Source organism: Trypanosoma cruzi, genomic scaffold (assembly GCF_000209065.1).
Source record: "Trypanosoma cruzi strain CL Brener 1047053517123 genomic scaffold, whole genome shotgun sequence".
Taxonomy (NCBI): Eukaryota; Euglenozoa; class Kinetoplastea; order Trypanosomatida; family Trypanosomatidae; genus Trypanosoma; species Trypanosoma cruzi.
In genome coordinates this window covers 258,883-285,268 of record NW_001849559.1, presented here as the reverse complement: position 1 = coordinate 285,268, position 26,386 = coordinate 258,883, and the positions used below count along the sequence as shown (strand labels likewise).

At 47.7% G+C, this 26,386-nt stretch overlaps 10 protein-coding genes and 1 pseudogene across 10 annotated transcripts, besides 34 other annotated features; all 11 read right to left on the bottom strand.

Moving 5' to 3' along the window:
• Nucleotides 1-1,599: a sequence feature (heterozygous, Esmeraldo-like haplotype).
• Nucleotides 1-4,653, bottom strand: Tc00.1047053506925.550 (annotated as a pseudogene).
• Nucleotides 1,600-1,666: a sequence feature (haploid, non-Esmeraldo-like haplotype).
• Nucleotides 1,667-2,656: a sequence feature (areas not merged during assembly with more than two copies in the genome that could not be assigned to a particular haplotype).
• Nucleotides 2,657-6,997: a sequence feature (areas merged during assembly that could not be assigned to a particular haplotype. This can correspond to areas where the two haplotypes were merged or to regions with more than two copies in the genome that were merged during assembly.).
• Nucleotides 4,684-4,720: a microsatellite.
• Nucleotides 4,954-4,975: a microsatellite.
• Tc00.1047053506925.540 (hypothetical protein, conserved) lies at nt 5,046-6,686 on the bottom strand (the record flags this gene model as incomplete). The annotated part of the gene is made up of 1 exon (XM_816505.1): nt 5,046-6,686. The coding sequence occupies one exon, from the start codon at nt 6,684-6,686 to the stop codon at nt 5,046-5,048; it is 1,641 nt and encodes a 546-aa protein (XP_821598.1).
• Nucleotides 6,998-7,201: a sequence feature (areas merged during assembly that could not be assigned to a particular haplotype. This can correspond to areas where the two haplotypes were merged or to regions with more than two copies in the genome that were merged during assembly.).
• Nucleotides 7,202-9,525: a sequence feature (areas merged during assembly that could not be assigned to a particular haplotype. This can correspond to areas where the two haplotypes were merged or to regions with more than two copies in the genome that were merged during assembly.).
• Tc00.1047053506925.530 (ABC transporter, putative) lies at nt 8,339-10,333 on the bottom strand (the record flags this gene model as incomplete). Its single annotated transcript, XM_816504.1, has 1 exon — nt 8,339-10,333. The coding sequence occupies one exon, from the start codon at nt 10,331-10,333 to the stop codon at nt 8,339-8,341; it is 1,995 nt and encodes a 664-aa protein (XP_821597.1).
• Nucleotides 9,526-9,593: a sequence feature (areas merged during assembly that could not be assigned to a particular haplotype. This can correspond to areas where the two haplotypes were merged or to regions with more than two copies in the genome that were merged during assembly.).
• Nucleotides 9,594-11,802: a sequence feature (areas merged during assembly that could not be assigned to a particular haplotype. This can correspond to areas where the two haplotypes were merged or to regions with more than two copies in the genome that were merged during assembly.).
• Nucleotides 10,478-10,509: a microsatellite.
• Nucleotides 10,970-11,004: a microsatellite.
• Nucleotides 11,098-12,519, bottom strand: Tc00.1047053506925.520 (hypothetical protein, conserved; the record flags this gene model as incomplete). Its single annotated transcript, XM_816503.1, has 1 exon — nt 11,098-12,519. One exon carries the CDS (start codon nt 12,517-12,519, stop codon nt 11,098-11,100), a length of 1,422 nt encoding a protein of 473 aa, XP_821596.1.
• Nucleotides 11,803-11,996: a sequence feature (areas merged during assembly that could not be assigned to a particular haplotype. This can correspond to areas where the two haplotypes were merged or to regions with more than two copies in the genome that were merged during assembly.).
• Nucleotides 11,997-15,419: a sequence feature (areas merged during assembly that could not be assigned to a particular haplotype. This can correspond to areas where the two haplotypes were merged or to regions with more than two copies in the genome that were merged during assembly.).
• Nucleotides 12,527-12,551: a microsatellite.
• Nucleotides 12,607-12,636: a microsatellite.
• Nucleotides 12,858-12,880: a microsatellite.
• Tc00.1047053506925.510 (RNA processing factor 1, putative) lies at nt 12,928-13,920 on the bottom strand (the record flags this gene model as incomplete). The annotated part of the gene is made up of 1 exon (XM_816502.1): nt 12,928-13,920. The coding sequence occupies one exon, from the start codon at nt 13,918-13,920 to the stop codon at nt 12,928-12,930; it is 993 nt and encodes a 330-aa protein (XP_821595.1).
• Nucleotides 13,988-14,009: a sequence feature (AT_rich).
• Nucleotides 14,101-14,122: a microsatellite.
• On the bottom strand, nt 14,369-15,892 carry Tc00.1047053506925.500 (hypothetical protein, conserved; the record flags this gene model as incomplete). The annotated part of the gene is made up of 1 exon (XM_816501.1): nt 14,369-15,892. The coding sequence occupies one exon, from the start codon at nt 15,890-15,892 to the stop codon at nt 14,369-14,371; it is 1,524 nt and encodes a 507-aa protein (XP_821594.1).
• Nucleotides 15,420-15,440: a sequence feature (areas merged during assembly that could not be assigned to a particular haplotype. This can correspond to areas where the two haplotypes were merged or to regions with more than two copies in the genome that were merged during assembly.).
• Nucleotides 15,441-21,043: a sequence feature (areas merged during assembly that could not be assigned to a particular haplotype. This can correspond to areas where the two haplotypes were merged or to regions with more than two copies in the genome that were merged during assembly.).
• Nucleotides 16,012-16,035: a microsatellite.
• Nucleotides 16,596-16,624: a sequence feature (AT_rich).
• Nucleotides 16,704-16,751: a sequence feature (T-rich).
• On the bottom strand, nt 17,130-19,154 carry Tc00.1047053506925.490 (hypothetical protein, conserved; the record flags this gene model as incomplete). Its single annotated transcript, XM_816500.1, has 1 exon — nt 17,130-19,154. The coding sequence occupies one exon, from the start codon at nt 19,152-19,154 to the stop codon at nt 17,130-17,132; it is 2,025 nt and encodes a 674-aa protein (XP_821593.1).
• Nucleotides 19,895-20,164: a mobile genetic element.
• Nucleotides 20,577-21,569, bottom strand: Tc00.1047053506925.480 (ribokinase, putative; the record flags this gene model as incomplete). The annotated part of the gene is made up of 1 exon (XM_816499.1): nt 20,577-21,569. The coding sequence occupies one exon, from the start codon at nt 21,567-21,569 to the stop codon at nt 20,577-20,579; it is 993 nt and encodes a 330-aa protein (XP_821592.1).
• Nucleotides 21,044-21,050: a sequence feature (areas merged during assembly that could not be assigned to a particular haplotype. This can correspond to areas where the two haplotypes were merged or to regions with more than two copies in the genome that were merged during assembly.).
• Nucleotides 21,051-22,207: a sequence feature (areas merged during assembly that could not be assigned to a particular haplotype. This can correspond to areas where the two haplotypes were merged or to regions with more than two copies in the genome that were merged during assembly.).
• Tc00.1047053506925.470 (heat shock protein DnaJ, putative) lies at nt 21,898-23,022 on the bottom strand (the record flags this gene model as incomplete). The annotated part of the gene is made up of 1 exon (XM_816498.1): nt 21,898-23,022. The coding sequence occupies one exon, from the start codon at nt 23,020-23,022 to the stop codon at nt 21,898-21,900; it is 1,125 nt and encodes a 374-aa protein (XP_821591.1).
• Nucleotides 22,208-22,476: a sequence feature (areas merged during assembly that could not be assigned to a particular haplotype. This can correspond to areas where the two haplotypes were merged or to regions with more than two copies in the genome that were merged during assembly.).
• Nucleotides 22,477-23,485: a sequence feature (areas merged during assembly that could not be assigned to a particular haplotype. This can correspond to areas where the two haplotypes were merged or to regions with more than two copies in the genome that were merged during assembly.).
• Nucleotides 23,021-23,056: a microsatellite.
• On the bottom strand, nt 23,335-23,754 carry Tc00.1047053506925.460 (hypothetical protein, conserved; the record flags this gene model as incomplete). Its single annotated transcript, XM_816497.1, has 1 exon — nt 23,335-23,754. The coding sequence occupies one exon, from the start codon at nt 23,752-23,754 to the stop codon at nt 23,335-23,337; it is 420 nt and encodes a 139-aa protein (XP_821590.1).
• Nucleotides 23,486-23,621: a sequence feature (areas merged during assembly that could not be assigned to a particular haplotype. This can correspond to areas where the two haplotypes were merged or to regions with more than two copies in the genome that were merged during assembly.).
• Nucleotides 23,622-26,386: part of a sequence feature (areas merged during assembly that could not be assigned to a particular haplotype. This can correspond to areas where the two haplotypes were merged or to regions with more than two copies in the genome that were merged during assembly.) that runs on past the window's edge.
• Nucleotides 23,769-23,879: a sequence feature (T-rich).
• Nucleotides 24,229-24,259: a microsatellite.
• On the bottom strand, nt 24,325-26,370 carry Tc00.1047053506925.450 (hypothetical protein, conserved; the record flags this gene model as incomplete). The annotated part of the gene is made up of 1 exon (XM_816496.1): nt 24,325-26,370. The coding sequence occupies one exon, from the start codon at nt 26,368-26,370 to the stop codon at nt 24,325-24,327; it is 2,046 nt and encodes a 681-aa protein (XP_821589.1).

Genomic DNA, 26,386 nt, shown 5'->3' with positions numbered 1-26,386 from the left:
TCCAGCGGCAACTCCCCCACGAGACGACCCTCCGGCTCGGGGTCGAGAAACGCGCGATCCAATGCAGCCTTCTTGCGAGCAATGTCACGCACTAATTTGGAAATCTCATCCTCCGTCGCCTTTATCGCCGCCGCGTTCTTCTTCGGTTCCTTCCTCAGCTCACGCAGTTGCGCCTCGCCACGCACAACCGCGTCATCAAAACCCAACCCAAGCTCCTCCAAGGAAAACCCAAAAGGCTCGGGATCCTGGAAAGCCCGCTCCTTGCGAAGCTGCAAACGTGCCAACTCCTGCGCACGGTCATTCAATGCATTTTCCAGCTCCTTTATTTTTGTCACATTTGCGCGCGGGTCCTCGTGGCGAAGGCGTAGACGTTCCACCTCCATCGTATGAAACGGCTCGTCTAAATCCAACGACAGTTCAGACACCGGCACACCCTCGGGCTGTGGATCCAAAAAGTTGTTCCGTTCATTTTCCTTTAGCTCCCTGGCAAGCACGTGTGTTCGGTCAAACAAATCATCTTCAAGAGCAAGTATTGCTTTGGCATCCTTCCGGGGTTTGTGATTTAGGGCACGAAGCTCTCGCTCCAATTCCTGAAAGGCCTCATTTTCATTTAATGAAAGCAACTCAAGTGGAACACCCTCGGGCTCTGGATCAAGGAAAGTGCGCTCTTTGGCACGCAACTGCTTAGCCAATACATGAGCACGTTGATCCATCTCCTCCTCAAGGGCACTGATCTTGCTCGCATTCGCAACAGGATTTCTTTTCAGTTTCATGCGCTCACGCGCAGATGCGGCAAATGCAGGATCCCCCATAAGAAGCATGTCCTGAATTGGGATGCCCTCCGGTGCTGGGTCAAGAAAAGAAAAGTCCTGGTTTCTAATATCAATTTCCACAGGAATACTCGGAATTCTTGAGGAAATTGATGTCGTACGTGTCGACGCCTTTCTTGAAGTCAAGCCTACTAACGCCTGCGGTACAGGAGGAGTAATGTTTTCTTCGTTGAGTTCGTCATTGTCATCCTCAAGTTTTACGGCGTTAATAGGTGGCTCAGTTGTACGAACGTGAGCCTCCTCTGTCGCCACAATCTCTACCCTTACAGGAACAGGACCATTGGCATGCGGACATGTAATGGAAAGAGCGTACCGGCCAGGGGCAAGAAGGTGATGCACGATGCCAGTTTCACGAAAATTGGTAGCGGATGCAACACCGCTTAGGTATTCATCATGTTCGTCATATAAGTACATACCAAGAAAATCCTCTGTCATCGCGTCTGAGCAATTGGCAGTACGATACGGCTTTTCCTGGCGCAGCAGAATGTGCGCGTCAGTTGGAGTATCTACTATAAAATCGACACGCTTCCTTTGTTGGCTTTCCAGTGTGACATGAGCAATTGCCGGTAAATGACGTGCCACATCCACTTTAAGTCGAGTAATACTCAACCTTTTTTCGTCAGCTACGTTGGTGTACCAGTAAGACAATAGAAATCTTCCTTGCTCGTGAAACATTGCTCCAGGAACAAGATATCCAAAAAAATTTGGCGGTATAACAATTCGGTTAGCCACTTCACGGAAGTCCATGTAAAGGCCCTTGTGAATCATTTGGTGGTTATTCGCTGTCAATAAATAGGTGGGAATCATCGTCTTGTCCGTATTTTGAGAGAGCACCAGACCGCATTGAATATAATCTAACTCCTGTTGTGGCAATAGGTGAAGTTTGTGTCGTTGGTCCGGCTGACCAATCATGGCCATGATCTGCAATGGCTCCTCAGAATTGTTTCGCACCACATAAAGTGGATTCTCGCGCCATGTCACAAGAGTAGGGTTGCCGCCATTCGTGCCTTCACCCCACTCGCTGCTGAAATGCCAACCAGGTAACGCCACACCACGAATCAGAACCTTCTCTATGCTGGAAAAAGTCTCAAGAAACATACCAACGGGCATGTAGATTGTATCCCGTTGCTCAGGAGAGTGCATGGAACGCAATTCCGGGGTCCATCGTATATCCTCATTGTTCATAGGACCAGTGTAGACGGCCTCAACAAACGGATTGTAAATCATAACCAACAAGTCCGAAAGCTCGGGGTTAACCGAATTTCTTGTGGAGATGACAGAAAGAATACCATACGTCTGGTCTTCTTGAATTCCCAAATTGCTTCCGATCCCTGAACGTGCAGTAGCTCCATAGGCGCAGTTCTTCAAATCTTCATTAAGGTCAAGCCAAAACTCCGGGTCGTCAACTGAATACATGGCAGACTTCGCGAGTTTCAGGTCGGTCGGAATGTTCATCACGGGACAACCAGTAAAGTCGTAGTACAGCTCCTGCAGTGTGCACCCCTCGAGGTTCTGGTACAATGTGTAGAACTTGGCGCACGCCTTCTCCAACAGCAGAGGCCACCAGTGCCGTGTGGGGGAGCGGCAGAACAAGGTCTGCTGCTTCGTCAGCGGAATACGGTCGTCGATTTCCACCTTCACCCACTGGCCATACCTGTGAAACTGGAAGGTGTAGCGACCATCCTTTCGCACCTCCTTTGTCACAAACACGTTGCGGGAGTACATCGGGGTGGTGATCCACAAGTGTCGCGAAGGCCGTCAGGCAGCAGCACTCGAAGTGCTCGCCCTGCTCAAACTGGTCACGGCTAAGTTTATCGGGAAGAAGCGGCAGTGTCTTGCCCTCCGGATACAAGTCACCAATGTGGATCCATGGATCATTCGTGATAATCTTGTTGTCGACCATAAACCGCTTGTCCTCAAACGGCGTTGTGCTGTCAGGAAGCTCCGTAATCTTTGACGGAGGCATATTGATGGGCATGTAGTCGATGGGGTTATTCCGTGCCGCAGACTCCTCTCCCTCGTCGATGTCATCGTCCTCATCTTCAAACATGCCTGCATCCTCTGGGGCTTCGACAAGACGACTGTTGGCTGAATAGGAGGCGACAATCGTGATGAGCGCGGGCACCTTTCCCTTCGCACGTGGACATGTGACGGAGAGAGCGTAGCGGCCGCTTCGGGGAAGGTGATAGACGATGCCTGTTTCCCTGAAGTTTGTTGCAGCGTGCACACCACCAATTTTGCGGTCCGTGTCGTCGTACAGGTACATGCCCATATAGTCCTGGGCCATGGCATCGCCCCCCGTTTTAGGGCTCACATACGATTTTAGTTGATGCATCAGTATGTGGACGTCGGTTTCTTGGTCAACATAGAAGTCCACACGATCCTTTGTACGCATCTGGAGTTGAATTTTAGCTTCTATTGGACGATCCCACATCATATCAGGAACAGATAGTTTTCCCACGTGAAAGTTAGTGTAATCCTGGTGCTTCATTCTGTAAAGAGCAATGGTGAATTTTGATTCAGATCCCTTTGACATGCATGAGGGCACAAGATAACATAGAGAATTAGGGGGAACCGTAACGGCATTCGCCACCTCACGAGAATTCAGAAACAAACTCTTGTAAATGGGCTTGTGGTTGTTGCCAGTCACAAAATATGTTGGCACTTTCTGTGCGTAAGTGTATTGACACACAACAATTCCACACTGTTGGTAGCTCAAGTCCTCATCCTCTAAAGTCCAAAGGCGCCGCTGATCCTCTTGTTTAATAATTGCTACAAAAGAGACAGACTCTTTCCCGAGGTTCTTGATACTATATAGGGGATTTTTGCGCCATGTAACACATGTGGGGTTACCGCCTGCGGTCTCACCTTTCCATTCGTCATCAAAGTATGTGGCATCGCCATCTATCGTGGAAACATAGCACAGTTGCATGGAATTAATAATCTTCAGAAATGTGCTGAGTGGAAGAAAGAGGGAGCGTTCATCGTCCACACTGTATTTGGCGCGTAACTTGGGCGTCCACTGTGAATCCTTGCTGTTCAGGGGACCTGTGTAGATGAACTCCTCATCCTCGAAGGGATTGTGCAAATGGATAACAATGTCGTTCACAGACGATGTGCCTGTCATCGAAAAGATCTCGAGCACACCATACTGCTGCTCGCGCTGAATACCCATACTCTCAGTCTCCATGTCCTTGGTTAATACAGAGGCCACGAACTGTCCGGATTGAATCTTCTGCGCCAAATCCAGCCAGTAGTGGCCCTCCGTTACGTCCGCTCCAGCGGCCTTGGCAAGCTTCGCGTCAATGGGGATGTTGAGCACGGGATTGCCAGTCAGGTCGTGGTACGTCTCCTGCAGTGTGCAGCCCTCAAGATTCTCGTAGCCGGTATAAAACTTTGCATAGGCCTTTTCAAGGAGCAGGGGCCACCAGTGCCCCGTGGGCGAGCGAATGTAAAGCTCCCCATCCTCCTCCAGTGGGATTTGGTCGTCAATCTCCACCTTCACCCACTCCCTGCCACGAAAAAACTGGAACGTGTAACGCCCGTCACGTCGAACGTGCTTGGAGACGAAGCAGTTCTGGATTACGCTGGGGAAGCGCACCAGAGTGGACAGGGCTGTGAGCATGAAGCATTCGTAGTGATTGCCCTGTCCGAACTGCTCACGGGAAAATTCCGCTGGAAGGAGAGGCTGGCTGATGCCGTCTGGGTACAGTTCGGCAATGCGAACCCACCGGTCGGAGATATGCTTGTTTTTTTCCATGAAGACGGTGTCATGGAACACCTTGTCGCTGTCTGGAGCTTCAGCACCAACTGCTACCGCCATTTCGGCAAGAGATACCTATCTTGCAAGCACAAAAACAAAACAAAACAAATAAAAAAAAAAAAAAAAACGATGTCAATACGGATGTGCAATTCAGTTCCTTAATCCCTTGCTCTAAGCCTCTACAGTAAGAAAAAATTTTTGTCGTTTTTGGAGACCAAAAAAAAAAAAAAGAAGGGAAGAAATAAAGAAGAGAATTATTAATGGCAGAGAAACAGAAGCGTGCGGACATCAGCAGCGTCAATCGACACACAAAAGAAAAAAAATGCTGACGCTGTGTAAACGCTGCGTGATTATGATGTCTATTATTATTATTATTATTATTTGTGTTGGTTTATATTTCGCAATAGTCATGTATTGAGGGAATAATTAGACGAAGGTCAAAGGACTAATTATTAAGAATTCGAAGAGGCTGACGAATGGGTAGGGCTCCCATTGAGGTTAATTTTCGGTAATTCCTCTAATCGAACAGATCCCTTCTTTAACCCCGCAGCAAGCGTCTCTGGAATGTCCGCAGGACTCCAAAGATCCGGTGGTGGTGTAGTTCCTGTATCCGGTCTTTTTCGATTATTCGCGGGCGATACGGTACGGCAGCGTTTTCGATGCAGCGGAATTATTTCAGGCGAATTTGGTGCCGGGCGGGGGCAAACAGGGAAGTGGCGTGGCTGCTGTTGGAGATGCACCGGTACCAGATACACTCGATCATTATTACGGAGAAGAGAAAAGCCACCTTCCTCCCATTCCACAAATTGTTGCAACAGCCTCACTGAACTATCATCATTAATACTAGTAAAATGGTGAATGGCGACTGCCACCTTCACTTCGTTTGGTTCAAGATGCTTCACAACGTCGGCGCTTAGTGAAGGCCCGCTGCGGATGCGAACACTACGCTCCTCACGAACGGAGGTATAGTACGTTGGCTCCCCTAGCCGCTCCACGCGCCCATAATCAGGCAAAGAGGACCTTGCAGTGTCCGTCACCTCCACTAAGAGTAAGAGCCCGCTTCTTGAGGAAATTTTTGACCAACCCCATATCCACTTGTTAGGCTCGATACACTGCAGATTATAGGTCTCTGCCACAGTCGCCGCATCGGGTGCTCCTAAAAGTATCACCAAGACGTATGTCTCATTTGTGTATCCATCCACCTGACGGCCAATGGCCTCAACCGAACTCCCAAAGGGAATCTCACCCACAATGTCTGCAAATCGATGCGGGAACCTACGAACTCGAACACGCTTTTCTGCGTTCGCTGGGGTGTACACTCTGTGATAAGGTACTAATTCCTGCCGCAGTCCCAAAGTACCATCTCGCCACAAAACATAATTTCCACAAGAAGAAACAGCAGAAGCCTCCTTTATATCACCGGTGATCATCCGCCTCTTTGTTGCCCTCGTATCGTTAAGCCTCTTTCCTCGCTTTTCAAGTGGTAAGGATGGAACCGTTGCCTCACGAATATGTCCCTGTAATTCAAACCAACGAAAACAAAGCAATGGCTGCCATATCGACTGTTGAAACCCCCAATTCGCCTTGACACCGGCAAAAGTGATGGTAACGTTGTAAATAGACTCCAATTCAAGATGTGGTGAGGTATTTGCCTCCTTTACAGGTTCCATAGCATTATTCATGTTTGTTTGGCATAAAAGTGCCTCTTCACTCGGTGTCAAAAAGAACTCCGGTGTTTCAGTGAGTCCTGTAAGGCACATGGAAACGCTAACGTTCTCCCCTATTTCCCAACTGAGAGATGTTGCTGTTGCGACTCCTTCCGGACCCAAAAGAAATGATGCCACAATAAATGGTGGCTGGTCACAAAACAATTTGTCAGCAACAGTAATTGTGGGCACACATTTTGCCCAAAGAACACATTTCATTTCGGACGTTTTAGCTTCCCCTCCTCCTCTCGGCATTATACCTTCCTCGTTCCCAGTCTTCAAAGTGAGCCTGACATGAATGGATTCTACTTTGATGGGGTTTTCGGCGTCAAAGCTGAAAGAGGCGGAGTGTTCAACGTGGAGCCAGCACCGACTGTGCACGTCCATGAGACACCCTTTCATTATCGTTGTGCGTGCGTTTGTGTGTATGTGCAGTGAAGCAGAAAATTTTGCCAAATAATAATAATAAAAGAATGAGCATGAGAGGTGAGTATAAAGTGGCCCTCGCAGAAGAACACAGTACGAGAGAGAAACCAAAACAACAACGACAACAAAAAGATTGAGCCTCTGCGGAAAAAAACGCACACACACACACATACAAAAAAAAAAAAAAAAAGGAAATGAAGGTGAACAAGGAAAAAAAGCATCAAAATGTGTTTCTCTACTTTATCCCTGCTTCAAACGTAGAGAGAATAAAATGCGTAGAGCATCAATTTTCTTATTCGTCAAATTACAAATTCTTAACATACTCCCTGCTATTTTTTTCTTCTCCCCCCTCTAGTATATACATATACATATATATGTCTGTATCTCTTCCATCGCGGGTTGCCCTCCAACACCGCCGGCCCACCCCGCGACAGGCCCCCCCATGGCTCTACAAATACTACCCGACCTTTTCACAAGCAGCGCATGCTGTACGGGGTTCCGCAAATTCAATTCGTTCCCACCGCTCTTCGAGGTGACGGATCGTAATACAGTGTCCTTCCACAAATCGTCAACACACTCGTGTGCCGTTCGATTCATCCGCCGTCGGATCCACTTCAGGGAGTAAAAGTGCACAGGTCCACTCCTCGTCGGGACAAGCAATCCTCCTTCTCCCGCAACGCAACCCGACGGCGATGGGTGCGCCGAACGATGCTGTGGCCCTCAGAAAAGATGGTCGTGTGCCGTTCTTCCCCGGCGCCAATTGTGCCCACAGCACCGTCGCCCGGTGCGCCAACTCGTTTCCACCAAAGGTGTCAACCGCACGACGTGTTGGTGGTGAGGTGGCGGCCCAGTAGCCCGACTGTCGCACAGTGCCGCTCATTGCGAACCAATTTTGTACATAGTGAGTTAATTCTCCTCAGTCCAAGAGGACGATATCCCGGTGCCGGGGACGTGGCACAAATCTTTTCTTTTGGGTTGCGCAATTTAGCCCGAGCGGCTGACGGTGATCACCCCAGCTCAAAAAATGTGTGTGGGTTGCGTCGTGGACACCGTCCACTAACTAACTCCGCCTACAAACACCCTTCCCCTTGAAAACATCCACCTTGCAACAGAGCGCACATAATGAAAACATTTGGGAGGCGGAGATATGATAGGTGCTGGGGATTTTTAACATACAAATTTTAGCCTACTCCGTTCCTCCCGCAGGCTCTCAGAAGTTCGTTCAGGAAAAATAAAATCAAGAACAGATTGATTGCACATGCACGAACGCGCACGGAAATAGAAATGCAATCTGTCCATTTTTCTTTAAGTTTCTTTTCTCTTACGAGGTTATTCCTCTTCCTTTTTTTTTTTGCCTTGAATTTATGGCGGTTATTACACTCCGATTTGTATTCTGCGGCACAGATGTTCGCAGGTCTAAAGGGCAAGTGAAATAAGTAAATAATAAGATGTCCAACAATACCCACTAGAAAAATAGAAAAAAGCTGTCATACATTTGGACACCACAATGAAAAAAAAAAGAAAAAAAAAAGAAGGACATTTCTTTATATTTCTCCGGGAAAAAAAACACGCAGGGTCTTCAGAATGGGCATAACTTCAACGCATTTCGACGTTTAGTCAATATTCACACGTGTAGTGACCGGCGTTGCTGTCCAATTTCCCCCTGGTAGGATCCTCAATGCATGCGTGTGGTGTGTAATCACTTCTTCACGATGTGTCACGGAGATCATGCGGACTTGTAATTTGCGAAGATTAAGTAACACCGCCTGCTCCGTCTCATCCATCATGGATGTGGACTCATCCAAGAGAACCACAGGAGTCTGTTCACTTCGGTCCATTGTCAAAATATTATAAAAAACACGCGCCATAGTGATACGTTGTTTTTGTCCGCCGCTGAGAGAATCCCAATCGTACGTGTCATCGGCCGTTCTCGGATCGGCACCAACATACGGACTATCAAACCCACCAAGCACATCAATCACTGAGTGCGATCCGGAGAGCCTGATCGCTTCCTTAAACGAGTCAAGTTCCTTCGCACCCAGCGTATTTGAAACAATTGGAAAAAGAACCTGCTCAATCAAAGTACATTGTGGTACCATATAACTATGCTGTGGGGCAAAAAGCAACTTGATTCCCCGCTCCATCGAATAACTCCCCTCCGTAGGGCGCCAAAGCCCGGAAATCATACGAAGAAGAGACGTTTTACCACAGCCATTCTCGCCCAAAATCACCCAATCCTGGTCACTCTTTATCTCAAGATCAAGGTCATTAAAAAGCAGCTGTCCTGCCGGCGTCATGAGTTTCAAGTTGGAAAAGGCAAAAAGCGTAAAATCCTTCTTCCCTTTAGGGCGGACAATGTAATTGACATGCGTATAACTAACAGGGAAATCGGAATTGCAATCACTCTTCGGTGATGCGCCTGAAGAACGGATAAAACATCCCTCTGCGATGCTCGTAAGGGTCGAGTCAAACTCCGCCAGTTTCACCGTGAAGGTGGACAAATGGGAAACCTCGCGGAAATTCACGACAAAACTCTTTACATTTTCAATCAAGTCTTGCATGCATTGTATCTCCACATAGATGTCGTTCATGCTTTTCGTTTTCATTTGGTGTGCGCCACGGAATATGACAAGACTCGAAATGGCCTGTAAGAGAGCCGAAAAAGAAATCTCAAGAAAATCAAAGTGTCCCTTTGCGAGGGCAAAGTGGTCCAGTGCGCGCTTCAGTTTGCCAAGTTGCCTCTCAAGTTTTTGCCGGGTGTAACTGCCGCCATTGTGCATCGCAATATACTCCACGTTATTCAGGCTATTTGTCAACATGCGACGATAATCCTCCTCCCTGGCAAGTAAAGACGCGTGGATGCGCCCAAAAGCAGGGGAGATTTTCTGGAGAATCAAAACAGAAATTGCGACCGCACCACACGCCAACCCCGCCGCTTTTGCCCCAACATTTCTTGTTAACACAACCATCGATGTCATGCACCCAAACATGGGGAGCAGAAAGTAGTACGGTAGCTCCGCAAAGTGCTCGGCAAACTCCCCACAATATGTCGCAATGACCGTGTCCGCCGTCTCAAGCCGCCCGTCCAAGACAGTTGCCTGATAATACAACAAATGGCTGTAGAATCGGCGTTGCAGGTATCGACTGAGACGCTCACGGTAGCAAGCAATAAGTAACGTCCGTAGGTGTTCAATGGAGCCGCTACAAACCGCCGCCATCATCGAGACCGCAGCGCGCAAGAGAAGCACACGAAAAAAGTTTTGTACCCGATTCTCTGGGGTATCAGAAGCGATAGCCTTCAAAATTTGTCCATTAGCGTTGGATTGTGCCACGTGCAGGATTGACTTCACCAAAAAAAGTATAATAAATACGGTCATTCCAGCAAATTCCTTGCACCACACCGTAGGCAATGCCAGTTTCGCGACATACAGAAAGTCACCAAAAAACGAACGTGTCACTCGAGTATCATCGGGTGTGCGTATGTCGAGGATGGCTGCATCATACCGATGCAACTTCGCTCGCTGGGCCACGAGACAAATCAGAAACGCCAGTGTTCCGCTGACAACAAGACCTCCATCACGCAACGAGTTTAAAACTGGGACCCCCATCACTCTATTTGTTACCCCCCAGCCTAAACAATGCACAAGAAAAATAACTTCAACAGCTGCGGCAGAAATAACGAGAAAGGATGAATAGAAAATAAAAAACAATCTCACAACAGCAAAAAGACATTTTAAAAAGTCCTTTCACCAATATATATATATATATATGTATATGTATATATTATGCACAGACAAAGGATCCATAGAAAGAAATTCATTTCAACGTCCACACAAATAAATGCAATGAAAAGGAAGGAGCAAAACATCAAAACTGTTCCTGTAGTCACACTAAACAAATACAATGAAACAAAATGGGCCCACGCTCTTCCAAATGTCCAGGCCCGTTCTCAGGGAGAATTACGAGGCATCTCATTTTCGAAACCACGGCAAATATTTACTTCGTTTTTCTTCCCACTTTCCCCGCTCACTCTGTCGCCGCCACAACCATTCGGTACCCTCTTCTCCATCCCCCCTGAAACACGCAGTGCAATACCGCACACAGGACAGTAAGGAAGACAGAGAGAGGATGGAGGGAAAACTAAAACAAGGACAGTGGAACCCAGACAGATCCACCAAAAAACAAAACAAAAAAAAACATTAATAATAATGATAGTAAACAAGCAGACACACACAAACACACGCAAGAAAAAAGAGAAAAAAAAAAAAAAAAAAAAGAACCGCTGTAACGCGTAAATGCTTCAGCACATTCTCTTTTGAACCCTACTTTGATGTCGGTCACAAAAACCTTCAACCATGTTGCCAGGCAGTGACTACAAAAGATCATGAAAATTCACTCCGTTTACATCAAATGGAAGAAATGGAATCCCCCAACTGTCACTATTTTGACTAACCAACGAACCAAATTCGTTGCTTCTGTTCTCTAAAAAAGGAAGCGAATGCCTTTTTGATGGGGAAAGACCACTGCGTTCACTCCTCTGGGTAACACTCGTACTATTGTTTAATCTTCCACTCAAAGCAAGTGAAGAAAAAAGGGAAGATGTGTGCTCCATGACGAGTGGTAGCTGCTGCAGCTCCTGTTCCTGTTCCATTTGTGACTGTTTGTGTTGTGTTTCTTTTTGGCCGTCGGCAGGGATATCTTTTTTAGAATACTTTTTCGTGGCGGCTGCAGTGCATTTTGTGGCGGAAGTTCGCGTTACAGTCGCGGTTTTGCGGCTCGTTTCGATGCGTTTCTTTGAGGTAGAGCGTGAGGCAGCACGTTTTTTTGTGCCCACGTCAAAAACAAGACACGGCAAGCGCCCGTTGCAAATTGCCTCCAGACGTCTCATATTCTCCTGACGTGCCGTTGTCTCCTCCATTTCATGAAGGTCCCTTAGGCAGATGGGATGGGATTCCCGCGTTGATCCATGGAGAAAAGGGGTGGTGCATTTTTCATACTGTGCCGAAATGATGGTCAGTAGCTCCGAGTAGCGATCCAGAAGATTAGAAACATTTGCCAGCACACTTGGTTCCTCGGCACATCCATCCTCAGACGACACTTTGCTGTTCTCGCTTGTTGGTAATTCATCACTCGGATGTGGTGATGTCAAATGCAACGGTGAATTCCACTTTGCAAAACTTACCGCAATGTAGCGCCAACACGGGGCCTTCCGCGAGTGTGATTCGTGACTAGCACAAAGACCTAATTTAAAATCTACAAGCTGGTGGCCAATAGCTTCATATTGCTCCTTGTATTCCATGATAAGTTCAAACAGGTTTTTGTACATCATTGGCTTGTCCATGAGGGTCGATCTACGACTAAGGCCCAACGCCCCGTAAAGTAAGTCGCACCGAATAACAAGAACAATATGATGGAACGACTTTCCCCTGGCTCGAGATTTGAACGAGAGAGGAATACGGTCTACACCCTTCATCCCGTGCGTGAGGTACAGGCCGACAAAAGTGGCTTCCAGGCAACGTATTGGGAGCGCCTCTGCAAGAATTTCCTTAGAGGTAAGCATTATGCTATCCAGCGACCGGTGCTTCTCCAAGCAGAAAAAGGTCTGCGGAAGAAAGTTGTAAGAAAGCATATTCAGAACATTTTGCACATACGGTATCTGTTGTAGCGATGGCAACTCACGCGGGATAGAAGACTCCTCGGGACGAGGAATTTCAGGCAGATCCTTCAAGCCTGTGTACGGGTTTTTGGGAGCAAGCTCCTCCACAATTGCTCGTATTGTAGCTAATGACTTCATTGTAGAGAAAAGAGAAAAAAAAAAAAAAAAAAGAGAGAGCCGTTGCGCCGCACCTCGGCTCCTCTCTACACGTTACAAACCCAAGACAAAGAAAGAAAAAAAAAAAAAAAAAGAAAATGACGGTTAAAAGAACGGACAGAAAGACAATGCATTGATGCAGGCATAAAAAAAAAAAAAAAATTGCCAACACATATTCATATGTGCATGTGTCTCGGTGCCCCAGAGCTTCAAATGTTTTTTTTTTTCAATTTTGTTCTTTCGCTGCTGCTGCTTCTTTTTAAAACAACAGACAATTAATACAATCACGTTGATAATAAACTCTTCTACGCATACATCCATTTTTTTTTTTTTTTTTTTTTTTACACGATTGAAACTTCCAAAAAAAAAAAAAAAAAGGGAATGCGTGGTTTATATATACCACTCGAGCTTGTCTGAGTCATGCTCCTTCTTGCGAAACCACTCGTACTCCCCAAACTGCGTGTCAAAGGTTCCCAACTGCAACGAAAGCAGCCGCATCGTAAAACGGGGTCCCATCTCTTGGATACGTACGGCTTCCAGACTATCAAATATGTAACGGTGCGTTCGCATAAAAATATAGTCACGCTGATTGTGAAATGTTGCTACGGCGCGTCCGGCGTAGTCCCGAGTGGCAGGAAAAAGACATTCCAACATGCGGTGAATGCGACGACCCAGGCGTGTGTCAAAGTTCTTGAATATAAGCTCTGGGTAGTGCTCGGTCCGCGGGGCTGGATCCTTCAGCTGTGCGTGTGCCATAAAATTTGATAGGCGGAACGTCGCCGTGGGGCCCTCTGGGAGATGTGAGATGATAAGATTGTAAGGCTCCTTCAGTCGGTCGGTGATAACGACTAAATCGGTGAACTCACGGTTGATGCAAAACTGTGTAATTTCTTTTAATGTGTAGTCTTTACGCGGGCGATAGGTGGAGTTTGGAAATAGCCATAGCGCCTCCTTCACAAACTGTTTTGTACGAAAACAAGGATGCTCACCGGTTGTAATGAGAATAGAGGGCTTCCGTGCCTCGTTGTAGTACGCCGCAAACTCGTCATCCGCCTCGTCTCGCACAATCTCAGCGTCGTCCTTTTCCTCAACTATTGTGACATCAGGACGACGCAGACGCTCCTTCGTCTTTGGGATCGCCTTTGCTGGTGCATTTTCCTTCAATTGTTTCCGCTCCCTCTCCCGCGCCTCGCGGCGGACACGCTTGGCGTCCTTCTTTTGCTCCCGCAGCTGCTCGAAGAGTTGACTCTTCTTCACGGGTTGCCGTGTGCTGCGGTACAACTCGACCAGAGCGGGGTCCACTTCCGCAGCGCGGTGCCTCGGCGTGTGTTGCTTCTTTGCAGGCCCACGAGGGCCGCGCTTTGATCGGGCACCCTTCCCCATTGATGCACCCGCCTCACTATGCCCCACACCACCGCCAAGGAATGCGTGCTGGAACAGCACGTTACAGTAAAAATAAAAAATAAAAAAATGGGTGTTGAAAGGCAATGGGGGCAACAGAATAACCAAAAAGCAACAAAAAGAGAAAAGGTAGCAGCACCAAACAAAACGCGGCCGCGCAAAACACACACACACACACACACACGGAGAAAAAAAGAAAAACGAAAAGAATGTGGCACACACCCACTCACGTATGTACTAATCGGAGAGAACAAATGCAAGCGTAAAGAGAACGAGAAAGCACGGATGACAAATGGATGGCATCAAAGCCTTCAAAGTTCCCTTCGGCTTTGCACGTGGTATTTATTTAACTTACCATTGCTTAGGGCCCAAGAAACAACACATCAAAAAACAGGAGAAGTCCAACAAAACAAAACGGGCTTGGTGTGCGTCACTCCCTCAAGTAGTATTTCTTTCCTTGGTGCACGGCATTCCGCTTCAAGGAGTCCTTTAGGATCGCCTCAAAGTTTGCCAATCCTCGGAACCTCGCCATATTATCGTGAGCGCTTAGTGCAGCCCTCGTCATGGGTCCCTGAGAAAGCGTCCTAAAAATTGCATCGTCAACGCCGCGACGGAGCTGTTCTCCCGTTAGTGTCGCAGAGGTATAATTCGTCTTCATCGCCATGCTCTGCTGTGAGGGCTCAGGAGTGGCGGGAAGTGCAGAAGAATCACGCGAAAGGAGAAGGTCTGACAACGCCTTGCGCACTTCGCAATTCTCCGGGAACGTGCCCACCACCCGCGGGCCATGCACAATGGCAAAGGGATTGTGCCGCACCAGGACAGGCGTTATTTGCGTCGTGGCGGTGAGTGGCATTGTCTCCATGATATCGAATTTACCTGCAAGAGGACCTAAAAAGCGCAAACGAATCGCAACCTCTAACGTTTCTCCCTCCAACAAATATAGGAAAAGACCAGCTGCAACACAGGCTTCGTATGATCGGCCTGTCCTTTCCACAAATGCAGCTTTCACCTCCAATTTGTCATCTGTAGCAACGCTCTGGCAAGACCCGCGCGTCATGACAAACACCTCCGTTCGTTGTAATACGGTTAAATAAATGCCGACACGAAGGCGGACCCGAAACCCCCTCTCTGCCGCTTCACACATCGCCTTTGCCAGATATACCGGCGCCATAGCAAACTGTAACAACCCTTCTGAAATGCCACAGAAAAGACGCGGTCCAAGTTCGTCTATTCCACGACGGTGTGCTGCCAATACGGCACTCCACGAGCCCCCACAGTCCGCAACGCCCAATTCCGGTTGCATAACCCGTAGACACTTTTCTCGCACACGTGTCGTTAGGGAAAGTAGTATAGCTTCATCAGGAGTAAATGAGGGTGTTTTAAGATCCAACACCCACAACGAGCTTCCAATACGCTGTTCATCACCTCTGCCCAAAAGTGCATGCATCGTATCACCAACGATACGGTTATCTCTCCTTGTCGTGCCAAATGCAAGAAGTGTACCCGCAAGATTCTCCTCTTTTAAGGCATGGAGACCAGGATACGTCGCCTCCATATAAATAATATCCAATGCCTTTTTGAGGGCATTTGAACCAGAAAAGTCGGGTACCTCATCGGTTTCTTTCGCCGATCGTACGAGTTCCACCATGCTCGATAGTTCTGGGAGCGACGGCCACGTCATCCAGTCCCTACTGTACAAATACTGTTGAAGTCTCCTATCATTCCATAGTGTCGACCGTGCCCAGTTCAGGTCCTCAAGAACCTTTTCATGGATTTGGGCGCACGTGGATTTTCCACGAACCGCCTCCTCCCGCTCCGCTTCGTCAAAAAAACGCAAAAATAAACATCTCTTCTCGTCTGACCGCCTCTCCACAACAATTTCAGCACCACCGTCCACGACAAGAGACTGGATCTGCTTTGGGACAAGCAGAGCCAACGGCTGCAACGCCGACATCACTCCTTTTCCCTTTCCTCTGCTTCAGACAAAAGAAAAAAAAAAAAAGACTCAAAAACAACATTAGATAAAGATAGACGCGTAGTGCGCAGGTAACAAACAAAACTAAAGTTAATATCAAAAAGAAAAAAAAAAAAAAAAAAGACTGAAGACGCATTCTGTGAAAACCTTGCCTCATGCAATGGTAACTTCACAGAAAGGTAAAAAAAAAGAAAAATTTCTGCATGAAAACAGAACTTCTATCATCTAAACAAAAAATGAAAAATAAAATAAACGTACAAGCTCCTGTCTCCTACAGACACCACTGCCACCACCACTAATCCCACATGTTTCTTCTCCCACCACGCACCCTCCCTCTCCCGAGGCCAAAAAAAAAAACCCTTCTTCATTTCACCTGTCCACCCCCTAGAGAAGTACAAAGATTTTGATTTATTCTACCTCTTTTTTTTTTTTTTCTTCTACTTGTGTGTTTATTCGTTACATGTCGATCCTTTTCCTTTTCTTCGCTCTTCTTCATTCAAATTATTACCCCTCTTGTCTCACCGTCTTCCCTTTATTTCCATATTTTCTTGCGGTATTTTGTGTTGCCATCTCTTACCTTCTAAATATTCCTGGAACGGGGCATTATACCGACAAATGTGACACGAGAAACAATCAGGAAAAGCGTGTGGTGTGTTCGCATGGGTTTCTCTAGCTTTGACTGAAAAAAAAAAAAGATAATAATAATAATATGGAGACCGAAGGGGAACGCGGCAGATCGCGTACTCTACGCACCCGCATCACACACCCATAAAAAAATGCCGCGATGTTCAGAAAGAACAAAAAAAAAAAAAAAAGGGGGAAAAAAAGGAAACCAAAAGGTGGTAAGACGGGGGATTCACAAATCTAAAACCCCCCCACAGCTTTTCTTTTCTTCTTAATTGGTAGGTTGTGTGTGTACGCAAACAGAAAGAAGAAAAAAAGAAAGAAATTCTATCCCGACACAAAAACCAACGTGTCTAAAGATCTAATGCCCCTGTGTGCTTCTAACATTATATTTGTGATTGCCGGTAAACAGTGATACATGCACAAAAAAAGAGTGGGAAAATAAAATTGTGTGTCAAACTTACACAAATAACAAAGCAGAAAAGCAGACAGCCGCCATTCAAACACGAGTGCGTTGTTTGTGTGGCCGACACACTTCGCATTTCGTGTTGTCTCGTCCTTTCACGTCTTTCCTTGAGTTTCTTCTATCCCGTCAACGACGGCGCAAAATGGAGTCGGGCAAAAGAAGTGCCGGCTGTCTCGGATGCCCTCGTCCCACTTTTCGTGTTTCTTGAAGGCCACCTGCAGCCAACATCATTTCCTCAAACTTGGACGGACTGGGGAAGCTTGCACTGAAGAAAACAGCCATCGGGTCATCTGACGAAGTCACCGTTGCCGGTGGTCTCGAGGCCGCCGAAGTAGTGCGGCATCGACGGCGTGAATTGACTGGCGGCAGAGGCGGATCGTCCAGCGGTTCAACGTTTGCATGCGAATTGTGTCGGGCCGATGTAAAGCTCTGGGAAACATGCGCAACAGCCACTGAAGGAGGAACCGAAGAGGGAAAACGATGCGGTGACAGTGCCGTTCCTGTCGCGGGAGCAGGTGCTTTGCTACCCCTTCCTGCCGCCTTCGGGGCTGGAGTCCGTCGCGGTGGTTTGCGTGACACATCCACCGCGTGATCAGGCACGGAATCATCCTCCGCTTCAGGAGACATGTAAGAGATGGACCGTGTGGGGGCACGCCGCCTGGTTGCAGGACGGCGAAGCAACACCGGCTGGTCCTCCTCGAGAAGAAGTGAGTCCGCCCCCAAATCCGGCGCGACGCTTGCGCTGTTAGCGCCCCTCTTTCGTGAAGGAGCACGCACCGACACATGGCGAGTAGTGGATTGTTTCTTTTGTCTCGATGCCGTTGAGGCTGCGGACGCTGCAGTAGCGGAAGCGGAAGCAGCATTGCTGGGGTTTTTCGACATTGGTTCCTTACAGCTCCGCGCTGCCGCTCTTGTCATCGCCACCTCTTCATCATCATTATCGGTCTCCTCTTCCTCCACATCAGCGTCGCTCGCCAGCAACTCGCCACAGCTATCGCAGTCCCAGTCGATGACCACCACACTGCGTTTTCCGTGACGACGCTTTGCTTGTTGCTCGATCGCACGAGCAATGATGCGCTCTAGTTTTGTCTTCTTCCGCTTACTCATATTATTATCCTCGTTGTCATCATCATCATCTTCCGTGTGGATCTGGCCGTCGTGTCGAATGGGTAATGAATGACCTCCCTTTTTCAATGAAACTTGTCGAATACGCTTGCCTGAGCCCTTCTCATCCATATCATCCATCTGCGTAACTAATGGCATGGAATGCTTGACAGGTTTTTGTGGTGGATGACGACGCTGCTGTTCAATATCCCCTACTTCTTCTACTTCTCCGTCCGCTTGCTGAATTAGGCTGGGTTCCTTCTTCAAGGAGTGGTGGCACGATCGCGAAGAAGCAAAGCCACTATCCCGGCGTTCAGAGCTCGAGCACGCGGGAGAGAAACATCGGGCATTCGCCGTGGCAAGAAGATACTCTTTGGCTTGTTGCAACGCACTGATTTTGACTGTTGCTTGGGCTGCCCTCATTTCAGCCTCTGCAAGCTCCTTTTCCTGTTGTTTTAAATTTTCCTCCACAATTTTCTCTTCTTCTTCTCCCTCAATCTCCTTCTTTGCCTTGAGAACATAATCCTCCACAATGCTGTCATCGTAGAAGCCATGATATAACTCAGCCTGATGCCGACGTGCAGCCCGACGCTGTCGACTGCTGGAACGTCCCCGTTTGATTGTCGGGGAAGTTGCGGGTGCTACCGGTGCATGCGATGTGGTGTCATTGTGCCGGTTCATGTTAACAGCAACAACTGCATCGGTAGCGTTATTTGTTCTTGACGTTGTTTTTATAATGGGCCGCCTAAAAGGACTTTCCGACAGATGCTTACCTGGCGTGTTGCCCGTTTCACAAGCTGTGTAGTACGGCCGCTCCTCCCTCACTGTCGCCTCTGTCTCGTCGGCAAATGTGACACTTCGACGACGGTTTGGGTACTTTGGAAGCGGTGAAAGCAGGAGCGGAGACTCATCGCCAAAGATTCCCTTCGAACTCATCCGCGAATACGATCGCTGGTTGGTTGAAAGCGACGCCATGGGCTGTCGCCGTGGCCTTGGTGAAACCGGATAACTTGGCACCAGCGTCTCCTCGCCGCATACTTCGGTCATTTTCTCTTTCCGTGGCGTTCCTCTAGTTGGCTGTCGCAGGCAAACAACACCTTCTCCCTTTTCTCTTATTCTGCTTCGCTTCCACTTTGGTAGCGGCGGTGCCGGCGAGAAAGTCCTGTTCGCTCCGGCGTTTGTCTCTCCGACTGCTTTTCTTCTCCCACTCACACCTCTTTTCTTCTTTCTTTGTGCGTCAGTGGTCCCCTTTTACCTTCCCACCCTTTTCCTTACTTGTTATCCCCGGGCGGTTCCGCAGCGAACTCTGCCTTCAACTGGGCGGATCCCAATCGGCAACGCATAAAAAAAAAAGAGAGAAAAACATACAATCAGAGCAGGAAACAAAACACACACAAACGCAAAGACAAGTACGTGCAAATACAGGGAGAGACAAGGGCAGGGAAGGGAGGAGTGGCAGTGAGATTGCATACAAAGTGGCATCATGAAGAACATCTCAGCACCCCCGCCTACCAAATATGCGCAAATTTTATTTGAGGAGAAAAAACAGGCAAAAAACTTCGGAAAACGCAACAATAATAAAAAACGCAAAACATCCGCCTGGGCTGCTAGCCAGATCCTGAACCTCTCTAAAGAAATAAAAATAGGACAAGAAAGAAAAGGTAAAGGAGAGGCGGTGGCCTCGCCATATCCTCCATGTTTGCTTCAAGTATATATATAGATAGATAGATTTATTCAAATTGCCGCTCTCGTGACATGTTGCGCTCTATTCGGATTGGGGATGTTTATATTAGTTAAAAATTGGTGGAATTTAAGGTCCTCCTGCCACAAGACACCGCCGCAAGGTGGGAGGAATCAAAAGGGGCCGAGTGGAACGACAAAAATAAAAAAAGAACAAATCCGTCGTGACTTTATCGGTTCATTGACTCCTCCCATTGCGGTCTTACAAATGAACCGTAAGAGAGAAAATAATTGTAAATAAATGTTTTCGTCTTATCAGGATGTGCATATTAAATCGGGTGGCCAGCCCTCTCGCAATCATTCTTTTCACAAGCTCCCAACACAATCAATATATATATTGACCCATTTTGCTTGTAGAATAATCCCCGTCAACATCGATCCCTCTTAATATAAAGCAAATTGCTTTTTCACGTGTTTTTTGACGCCGTATTCTTTGCATTTTTTTTTGTTTTTGTTTTTCATGCCCTCACATCATTTTATACGGAAACGCGTGATTGTTTCCGAACCGATTGTATTCCCTCAAATACACCTCGTCTCCCTCAAACGCAGACTGACCCCTAGTCACAGGGAGGTAGGAAAAAAGTTGGTCACACTTGGCCCATTTTCTGCGTGAAATGGTACGTCTATGCGCAAAAACGGCCAAATGACCCCTAAATTTATTTCTTTTTCACATGTTTCACAAATATTTCCCTTGTCACGTAACTTCTCTTCCCGCTTCTTAAACCCAATTTACGCCCGAGCGTCCGCAGGGAGTTCGTCGGGTGTGGGGTAAGAACTCTGGGTGCCCTTGCGCTGCACGCTGAACGCAGCGCAAACATTTGCCCGCCTACAGGCCTCTGAAAGCGACATGCCCCTCGACATGTAGTACACCATCGACCCAACAAAGGAATCGCCAGCGCCCGTGGTGTCCACAGCCTTCACACGAAGGCCTGGCGCATGCATCGGCTCTGATCCCATCTCGCAAATGACGTAACCCTGCGCGCCAAGCGTGATGACAACATTCCGCACGCCAAGTGCCTGCAGGGCTTTCGCGGCTTTGGCAGCGGACGCCCCATCGCTCACCTCCATCCCGGTGATCATTGCAGCTTCTACTTCATTCGGGCAGAAAAGCGAAACGTACGGCAGGAACGGCTTAATAACCCCCACTTCCGCCAACGAGGGAGCTGGGGCGGAGTTGAAAACAGTGTAAATACCGCGCTTGTGTGCCTCTCGTAGCACATCAAGAGTCGTTTCAAGAGGAATTTCGTTCTGGCAGATGAGAAAACGGCAACTCTGCGAAAGAAAACGATTATAATTGTCCGACTGACGACGCAAGAATTCGGTGGTCAGTGCATGTGTCGCGTTGGGACAAATCACAATTTCGTTGTTTGACGTCTTGGTGTCCACAAAAATCATGGCCAGCCCTGTCGCGCCATTGCGCTCCCGGTACACGTTCGTTGTGTCTACCCCATTCCTTTTAAAATTCGCAATGTATTCGTCACCGTCGCCGTCGGAGCCGACAATACCCACCATGGCCACGCGCGCGCCAAGTCGGCCGGCAGCCACAGCCTGGTTGGCGCCTTTCCCACCGAATCCTTTAGAGAAGCTCTTGGATGTGAGTGTCTCCCCAATCCTCGGAATGCGGTCCACATAGGCGATGTAGTCCAGGAAGCAGGAGCCCACAACTACAACCGTGGGACCGTTGCTTCCTTCGTGGGATTCGATTACATGAAGGCGGTTCATCTTTGTTTTTCTTGTACTTTTTGAGCGTATTTTTCCTCCAAAAACGCCCTCTTTGCAGTATTGTGTTTCTCTTGGAAACGGCGGGCAATGGGGGAAAAGAAAAAAGAAAACATAAAGCGGTTTTTCTCAGCGAATACAATCCCTGGCAGGGCCGGCGCCCGAGGTAAGAAAAAAAAATATTTGGGAGGAGAGCACAAACACAAACACAGGAACAAAAAAAAAAAAAAATGAGGCGTGGAGGTAAAGGATGCACAAAATGTCCGCCAAAGTGGTGTCCAAACCGCAGCCACACGCGGTAACCAGAAAGGCCAAAATATTCCTTATTCACTCACCAAAAGGGACGCATCCGCCCAAGAAATATGAGAAACAGTACGGACATGGTAAAAATGGGGTGGGAAAAAAGAAATGCAAACACAGCCAAAAAAAACGTACCAATGACGACTCCCCATGCGGCAATAATCATCATGCCTACAAATGGATGTCTCCCGTGTGTCCTCACTCCAAAAACTGCCTGACCAAAGTCGTTTGTGGCACCACGAGGGTTCACATTAAACGAGGAGTTGCCATAGTGAAACCTGCCATCACGGCTGCCCTCTGCCTTGGCACCGTAAAACTCCTCCACCCGTTGGTTGGTGCTGGCATTCGGATTTTCACTGCTTATCGTACGCACCTTGAATGTTGTCCCACGAGAGTCCTGAAATTCACGCTCCTCCATACGATTCCCATGGGCGTCTGTGAAGACACGGGTTGACCCACCGCGAAAGAAGGGTCGAAAGGCCTGTTCATTCTCAGCAAACTCCGATGAAGTGCGGCCCTGTCTAACGCCCATACTGCTGCGTCGCATTTCTTCTTCAAAATCGCGAAATATCTGATCAACTCGCATACCGCCAAACAATTCGCGAAATAGACGATCCGCCTCCTCCTTCGACATATGTTGATAGCCCGGGGGGCTTTGCTGAGCATATCCGGTAGAAAACCCGCTCCCAGAGCCTCCGCCTGAAAAGGAGGAAGCAGCACGTCTCCCGTCATACTCCTTTCGACGCTCCTTGTTGCCAATCACATGGTATGCCTCCGAGATGTTTTTAAACATCTCCTCGGCCCCTGGGTCGCTGTTGCGATCGGGATGGTATTGCAAAGCAAGTTTCTTATACGACGCCTTGATTTCATCCGCGGAGGCGTCAGGCCTCACCCGAAGAAGAGTGTAGTAATCTGCCGCCCCCGTGCTGCTCTGCCATCGTCGTGCGTGTGTCATGGCACTCGCAAAGGCAGCAGACACGACAAATTTTCTTCGCAGTTGTAATGCCGAACAGGACCACATCCCTCTTTTTTCCTCCACTGCCCGCAGCAGGTACGGCTGAAAAAAAACCCCGGCACCCGTTAATTTGCGGTATGCCCGAGCACCATGAGCCCCACCCGATGCAGCAAGAACTCGTTGCAATCCTGGCATCGCCATATATGTATATGTATATATATATATACGTATATATTCCTTTCCAACCCACTGCAATCTATGCAAACACACACACACACACAAAAAAAAAAAAACAACCAACAAAAAAACATTAAAAAAGGACAGAAAATCATCCATCAGACTCTGGGAGGTATTGCCAGGGATATTCGCAAGACAGAAATGCAAATAAACACACTTATACACGTAAGGAAAACGACAATCACAGGCACGCACAACGTGAATTGCAATATTGTAATTCATTTCTGTCGTCTATGGGCACTCTGCCGTTTATGAAATGACAACGATGATGTTGGGTCAAAACCTCAACTCTACCTCCTTAAACCGCTCCATGCACGCGGAACGAAGCTCCTCTAAACGTTGCCTCTGTCGCTTCATCATTTCCTCCTTTCGGGCTGCAGTTCGGATAGATAACTGTTGCACCATGCTCCCAAGAGCCTTTTGCTCCTTATCGATAAAATCCATGGAGCTCAGGGCCTTTTGCTTCCACATTTCAACGCCTGCGGCCAGCTCGTCTATCATGCGAAGCAGTCGGTCAATTTCTCTCTCCATTTCCGCCTGTTCACCCGCCAGGGCTGACTGCACCTTCTGCAACGTCGCATCGACACCATCACGTACGCGTTGAACGAGCGCAGCGTTAAGCTCATCCACCTTCGCCCGCCTCTTTGTCCGGCTCTCATCCCAAAGCGCATCAAGCTGCTCCTCCAACTGCTCCATCTGCTTGCGGATGCAAAAGAACAAGTAAAAAAAATAATAAAAAATGAATGAATGAATGGATTGAAACAAAAACAAAAAGAAATAAAAAAGTTAAACTCGGGTTACAAAATAATTAAAAAAAAAAAAGGTGAGGGAGAGAGAAACCCCGCCGAACGAACAGTACACAAAACGCAGTCCCACGCAGCGGCTCCGCCCATGGGCCTCAAACACCCCATATCCACATCCCACTCGACTAAGAAAGGAGACAGCCGCAAAGAATCTCCAACGAAACCTCATAATCGAAAACGAAAAAAAAAGAAAAGAACATCATGCACAGAATTGTCGTCAGGAGAAAAAAAAGGGCCATAAAAGAAGGGGAAATGAAAGGAACGGACCCTCCACAAACCCCAGTCGTAGGAGTACATACATATTACCCATAAAATCGCATATGTGTATATATGCGGGCCAACTGATACTGCGCTCAATGCAACACACAGGAAAAAAAAAAAAAGAAAAGAAAAGAAAATGCAGACAAGAAAAACACCCAAAAAGAAACCGCAATGACACAATTCATGCAGGTGACCTGTAGCACTAGATGCCTGAACTCCGATAATCCGGTCTTTCCAACGATGTCACCGTATGAAACAGAGCCGAATCGTGTGGCACACCTTCTCTGATCATCCTGCGCGAAGAAAATGGAGAAGATGGTTGACCCGGAAACGAAGACTCAGCAAGATGCGAGCTCATCACCTGTGAGACAAACAGCTGCTCCCTTTCGTGAGCATTACTTTGCTCCCATAATTTCGATTGAAAAAATCCTTCATGCACAGAATCAGTAGGAGCACCAACAAAATTTTGAGCGGTGTCCCGTGGTTGTTCAGTGTGTTTCTGCGCATTTATCTCCTCATGCAAATTTCTCACTAAGGTGTCAAGAGCCTTTCTGGAAAAGACGCCTGACTCCGTCGTTTCTGTCATCTCCGTCTCCGCCGCCGCCTGTAAACGTTTGGCCGACCAACCCGCGTAAATGGAGGAGAAACTCGCAATGGACTTGGAAGACTTCTCGTTGAAATACGACGCAGTCACGTTGTCGTCCCCATCATCGCCACAGAGTAATTCAAAGGCAGATCCCTTTGAAACAGAACCCAGTCCGTCCACACTCACAGACTCGTTAAAAACAACATCTACGAGTTCACTTATGCTTCCGTCAAACAACACCCCAAGAAGGATTATCGGCATAAAGAAAGTGTGCGCCAAATCCTCAATAATCACAAAAAAACGGCTCTTCAAAAAATCTCTCGTCAGTGCAGTGTAAAATTTTTCCCCCGAGTAAAACCATTCGTCTTTCCAGTAGTGCAGCTGCAGAATGAGTCTATTTAGATCCGCCTGATAATTATACTCCCGCTGCACAGGAACTTTCTCTGCACAAATAGTGAAGGCCACAAGTGCAATAGAGAGCCACCAGACAAAGGGAATGCCACCAACAGATCCAGAAATAAAAAGTGGCGCATTCAAAAATGACAGTACCACAGTGACAAAAACGATCGTAGAGGCCGTCCTGCGAATAAAACGCTCAGTGCTAGAATATGACTGTAACTTCAATACCATATCTACCGCTATCATTCTCCCCATGGATAATCGCGCGGAAAGAATATGCGGAACCTCATTATACAGGCGAAAGGTCCACTGTGCGTGATTACTCCAGTCCCTTGTCATGTAATTTCCCCAATCAGAACGCATGACAGCAGCATTTTTGACAAGCACACGCAGAAGAGAAAGTGTCACAACAAAGGGATATAGCAAAACGTAAAAGGCAAGATACTTGAGAACTTGCCACCGAACCAGTGAAACCTGGTTCTTTCCAGTTTTCAGTGTATTGAATTCGTCAAACAGTCCACAAATAAGGATCTTAAGAAGATCGTTATCCACATACTTCAATGTACCCCTCTCAAGGATACCATGCTGGTGGAGAGCAATAAAGTAGTTGTCATACACCATAAGTGCCTGAACCGCTCGAAGACTGTCAAACTCCTTGTATGCCACAACACCAAATGCCCGATCCTTTTGTATCCGCTCACAAACAAGATCCAAGAAGCTTCCCCAACTCAAATCACCTATAAATTTGGGCTCGCCAGTGAGGTGCATTTCCTCATGTCCGTGCGCGCGTGCACGCATGGCTCGACACATATGAAGAAAACGATGAACTGGCGTGATGTAACCACAGTTAACAAATCCACATAGCATACCGTTAAGCTCACTCTGCAGGCTACACGTTTCCACAAACTTTAAAAACTCGTAGCAGGCAGCCATAAACGAGGATAATAGCAAAACAAAGGCTAGCACCATGTGATTCGTCCCCAAAATAGTTGGCAGGTGAATGCCATGCACCAAGGTAACGTTCCCGCAGCTCACCTCGTCACAGTTGAGCGCGGCAGACCAGTCAAACATCAAAGCAAGAAAAAAGATCGCACAGAATAAAACCACACTGTTGAGAAAATCTACGCATGAGGCCAGACAGCAGCCCCAGGGCCCTCTGAAATACCATATTTGATACAAGCATCTCATGAACAGGTGAACGTCTTCGATTCGCCCATTACCCTGATACCTCAGCGAAAAGGAAGGCACTTGAATGAAACCCATTTCCCTAAAAGTTCCA